General features: G+C 38.3%; 1 protein-coding gene across 1 annotated transcript; it reads right to left on the bottom strand.

Moving 5' to 3' along the window:
- Window positions 1-742: 742 nt before the first annotated feature.
- LOC112043651 (cytochrome P450 6B5-like) lies at window positions 743-4030 on the bottom strand. The gene is made up of 3 exons (XM_052883623.1): window positions 2712-4030; window positions 1622-1686; window positions 743-915 (listed from the first exon to the last, which is right to left on the bottom strand). Exons 1-3 carry the CDS (start codon window positions 4028-4030, stop codon window positions 746-748), a joined length of 1554 nt encoding a protein of 517 aa, XP_052739583.1. The 3' UTR covers window positions 743-745.
- Window positions 4031-5143: the final 1113 nt, after the last annotated feature.

Raw genomic sequence — 5143 nt, 5'->3', positions numbered from 1 at the left:
GTGAGTTCGTTATTTGTGAGTGTCATAAGTTATATCTTATTCCCGTTTTCTCACGGGAACGGGAACATTTTAACTCCTTATTGCATGAATTATTAAGATGGTGATGACCTATGGTTCCGAGACTTGGTCGCTAACTATGGGACTCATAAGAAGGCTCAGAGTTACACAGCGGGCGATGGAACGAGCTATGTTAGGAGTATCTCTGTACGCGATCGAATTAGAAATGAGGAGATCCGCAGAAGAACCAAAGTCAAATGCCTCACCTGGCAAATTTCAAGTTTGTGGTATAAAAAAATTAAGGACTTTCATACAAACTTGTGAGAGCCTTTAGACCTCTTTAATCCTATCGCAAAATCCATTATTAGCAGATACCACACTCTATTTTTATTTCTTGTAAAAGTTATAAGCTCACATTTACCGATATTGACTTGTATTCTGTTATCTTTATAGTACTGGGAAAGTAAGTTTAGGTCTTCTTGCAACTTTAAACAATCGTTAACATTTCTAATCTCTAAATTGTATCATTACTATCTATTGTATCTATTATTATTTATTGCATTTTATTATTGCATTTATTTTATTATTATTTATTGCATTTTATTGAAGTTATTATATTTTTGATAACCATTTTTTGTGTCGTATCTTATCAGACCTAGAATGCTCTTTCAGCTTCTATTTTCTCTACAATGTGGATACAATTGATAATCGTAAAATATATCTATAGGTAGTAATTTAAAAAAAAACTTTATTCTTTGCGTGATATAAATTTAAGCATAATCGGTATTGCGGGGGTGGCTACTATCGAGTAGGGCAGCAACGGTAAGGTGGGAGGCATTTCCTGTGACAACTCCAGGCGATGGCTCTTGAACACCGCCAGCAGAGCGGCGTGCATCAGCATCTTAGTAAACCGAATACCTGAAATAATAAACATTTTGCTTATTTATACTTGTATAGATTTCTTGCACCCGGCGTACTGTAGCATCTTATGCTCCAGCGTGTATCTTTTCCAATACCTACCCAAATACGCTGATTGAAGACCTGTAAGTGTAATTCTCGTATCGAGTAGATACAACGACTTCTTAGCGTAAAACATTGAAGTTCGTGTTTTGTATTACATAACAATAATTCTCCGTAGATATAATATTCTGATAAATACATTTAGCGCCAAATAAACGTAGATTGCGACCAAAAGTATATTCTAGGCGAATATTGTCGAAAAGACAGGACTTCCACAACAAATACATTAGTAGCTGTACCTACCTCATTTAATATACACCTATTATATGATTTAACTCAACGACATAGCTCAACGAGTTGCGAAGCTGAAGTGGCAATGGGCGGGGCACATAGTGCGAAGAGCCGATGGACGTTGGGGTCCCAAAGTGCTGGAATGGCGACCCCGCACTAGTAAGCGCAGTGTTGGCCGATCCCCCACCAGGTGGACTGACGACATAAAGCGAGTCGCAGGGATTCGCTGGATGCAGGTGGCTCAGTATCGTGATGTTTGGAAGTTACTACAAAAGGCCTATGTCCTGCAGTGGACGTCCATCGGCTGATATGATGATGATGATGATGATATGATTTAAATAGTAAAATTTTACTAAATAATGCATATTATTACCGATACATATTCTGGGTCCCTCGCCGAAAGGTAAGTAGGTAAAGGGTGTTATATCTCTTTTTAACCGACTTCAAAAAGGAGGAGGTTCTCAATTCGGTCGGTATTTTTTTTTTTTTTTTTTTTTATGTATGTACACCGATTACTCAAAGACGCCTGGACGTGTTTCAAAAATTCTTTTTTTGTTTGAAACGCTATAGTCCCCATTTGGTCCCATTGCCATCATGTCAAGATCTGATGATGGAATCCTGGAGAAATTGAGGGGAACTTTCGAAAATTATATGGGTGTCTAGTGTGTTCGTATACTTTTCCATTTAGTACTTTTAAGCACTACAATTTCATGAAGGTTTAAAATCGATCTGATGATGGAGCCATAAAACAGACGAGGGAACTCCTCGGCGATGTACAGCAGTTACCTTGTGTTTGGGCTTGATTAATTTGTATTAATGAGAACTTTCCACATATATAGGTTGTGACTGTTATTTAGGGGTTTGGTGATGAAGACCAAGGACAATTAAGGGAACTCCTTAACAGGTTACAGTAACTACCTTGTGTTTGGCCTTGATTATTTCGTATTGCTGAGAACTTTCTACCTAGATGAGTTGTGTCTGTTATTAGGGGTCTGATGATGAACCAAGATCAATTAAGGGAACCCCTTAACGGTTTACGGTAGCTACCTTGTGCTTGGGCTTGATTAATTTGTATTGCAGAGAAATTGTACCAAGATGGGTTGTCTGTCTGTCATTAGGGGTCTGATGTATTCGTTTGAGATGAAATTTTACACTAAAAATTTCCATTTTTAGTGTAAAATTTCATCTCAAACTCAAAAAGTATGAAGGCGGTGCTTAGCCGGTGTTGTCTTAATTTAAGCCATTTCTGACAGGACCACGTGAAACAACACTGTCTGCAAAATCTAAATCTAAAAGTTATTCTCACATGGCTTGAATTAATAGATCACCGGCTTAGCACCGCCTTCATACTGATCAGCAGGTAGAACATATTATTATGTTATTTTTCACTTTTTAGTTTAGTGGGTACGTTTTTAGGTTTTGAAGTCGGTTGTATTTTTTTTATTAAAATTTTTATTATTGCATCCCCATAAAATCTCTCCGGATTGAATACATCTGGTTCTGGGAAATGTCGAGGTTGCCGATGGAGAAAATTAACTGGAATGTGAATACGATCGCTTTTCTTTAAACGAAGACCCGTCGGTAAAGTGTAGTCCTCCATCACCTCCCGAGTGATGACCGGCTCCGGTGGATGGAGGCGTAGAGCTTCGGCGATGCAGGCCACGAGGTACGGCAGTTCATTCACACACTCGTAATCAATTTCACCATTATGCCTCTTGAAATAAAGATCAACTTCTTCTATCACCTTCTTCTGTACTTTAGAGTTTTTAGCGATCTCGTACAAAGTAGTACTCAGCACAATGGCCGTGGTCTCAAATCCCGCACCAAAAAGCGCTACGCACTGACTCGTCAATAGCTCGTCATTCACTTCGAGGGTCAAAGTCTTCTTCTCGCCAGTTTTGAAGTTACTCACGCTGTCCCCACTTATTACTTTATCATTTTTCCAAGTCAATATAAGATCGACGAAGTCATTTCTCGAAGATCTGGCGTTGCTGCGTGATTCGAAAACTCCTTTTAAAATCTTTACAAAATAATCATTTACACTCGGATCGAATACCGACAATCTCAAGCCGTAAAACAAGGCAGGCCACATTTGTCTGAAATATAATTTTATTCCTGCTATTTTGGATGTGTCAAATATCTTGGAACCGAGCACACTAAACGGATTTGTGCTGGAAGTTTCTTTTTTCATAATGTCGGAGTTTATTCCGAACGCGCAGCTGGTGATGGCGTCCATGGTGAACTTCCCCAGTAACAATTTAGCGTTCACGTACTGGGAGTATTTCGTCTCCTCTTCTAGGAGTTTCTCCAACTGCTTAGCGCAGTTTTGTATCAAATGGAACATACCCTTAATTTTGCTAGAGGAGTATAAGGGAGTGAGGTTCTGACGCTGTATTTTCCACTCATCACCGCCACTGAAAAATACATTCCTCGTGATCACTTCTTTGTGCGAATAGTCGTTTACTTCTCTGCCACTGAAGTAGTAGAAGTCTGTAGCAAAGATAAGTTTAATCAGGTTCGGGTCCAGGACGACGAGCGCTGGGTCGGTGCCGAAGAAAGTGCCTATGTATGGCTCATTCGGAAACTTGTTACAGATGTCAAATGTAACTTGACTTTGATGCTTTTTGAGTAGGATGGTTTCTTTATAGTTTCCAAATAAAAGTGAGGGCTCCAAATAAGGTACGTTTCTTTTCTTCCAGTAATCATGATTTTTTGTTAATATATATTTTAAAATAATTGTTAATAGTACTATCAGAGTTGCACAAATACAATATAGCACCATTTTGAGTTCCAAAAGACGACTGAAGCAGTAGTTAGATATAAATATGTAACATTCTGATAAGGTTTCAGAAATTAATGTGTTTGAAAATTATATTGAGTATTATTCTTAAACTGCTGTAATAGCATTGGTTATCATCAAAGAGCTCATAAATGCTTGCGCATATCATGTTGAGTAATCTAAAAGTACAGTAAATGCGCAAATAGACTTGATCATTCGTGCGAATGTTATATCACAGAAAACTTATTTACTTTTTAACCGACTTCAAAAAAGGAGGAGGTTCGCATTTCGAGCTTTGTTTTTTTATTTTTATTTTGTGTGTATGTTACTTGATTACTCGAAGACGCCTAAACCGATTTGAATAATTCTATTTTTGTTTGAAAGGGTATACTCCCGGAATGATCCCATTGTCATCATGTCAGGATCTGATGATGGAATCCTGGAAAAATTGAGGGGAACTTTGAAAATCGTAAGGGCAAAGGTCTGGGGTCGATCTGATGATGGAGTCGAAACACAGACTTGGAAACTCTTCATCGGTTTACAACAGTTAAGTCGTGTTTAGGTTCAATTAATTTGTATAATGAGGACTTTCCACCTAGATGGGTTGTGACTGTCATTAGGGGTCTGATGATGAAAACGAAGGGCAGGTAAAGGAACTCCTCAACGGTTTACAGTAGCTTTATTGTGATTAGGCTTAATCAATTTGTATTCATGAGGACTTTGAACTAAGATGAGTTGTAACTGTCTGATGATGAAGACAAGGGACATTTAATGGAACTTCTCAACGGTTTACAGTAGCTACATTGTGATAGGGCTAGATTTATTTTTATTGATGAGAGCTTTCCACCTAGGTGCGTTGTGACTGTCATTACGGGCCTGGTGATGAAACGAAGGAAATTAAGGAAAGCTACCTTGTGCTTGGGCTTTGAGATGGAATTCAAGTTGCGTAATCGTGTCATCTCTAGCACTGTTTTTTCATCGTTTCTGGAAGAGCTACATGAAGTACTCTGTCTGAAAAACCTTAATCTTTATGATTTTCTTACATAGCTTGAATTAATACATCACCGGGTAAACACCGCCTTCAAAGTGATCAGCAAGTAGAACGTAATTATGATG

Source organism: Bicyclus anynana, chromosome 9 (assembly GCF_947172395.1).
Source record: "Bicyclus anynana chromosome 9, ilBicAnyn1.1, whole genome shotgun sequence".
In the NCBI taxonomy this organism is placed as follows: domain Eukaryota; kingdom Metazoa; phylum Arthropoda; class Insecta; order Lepidoptera; family Nymphalidae; genus Bicyclus; species Bicyclus anynana.
This window is presented reverse-complemented; position numbering and strand designations above follow the sequence as displayed.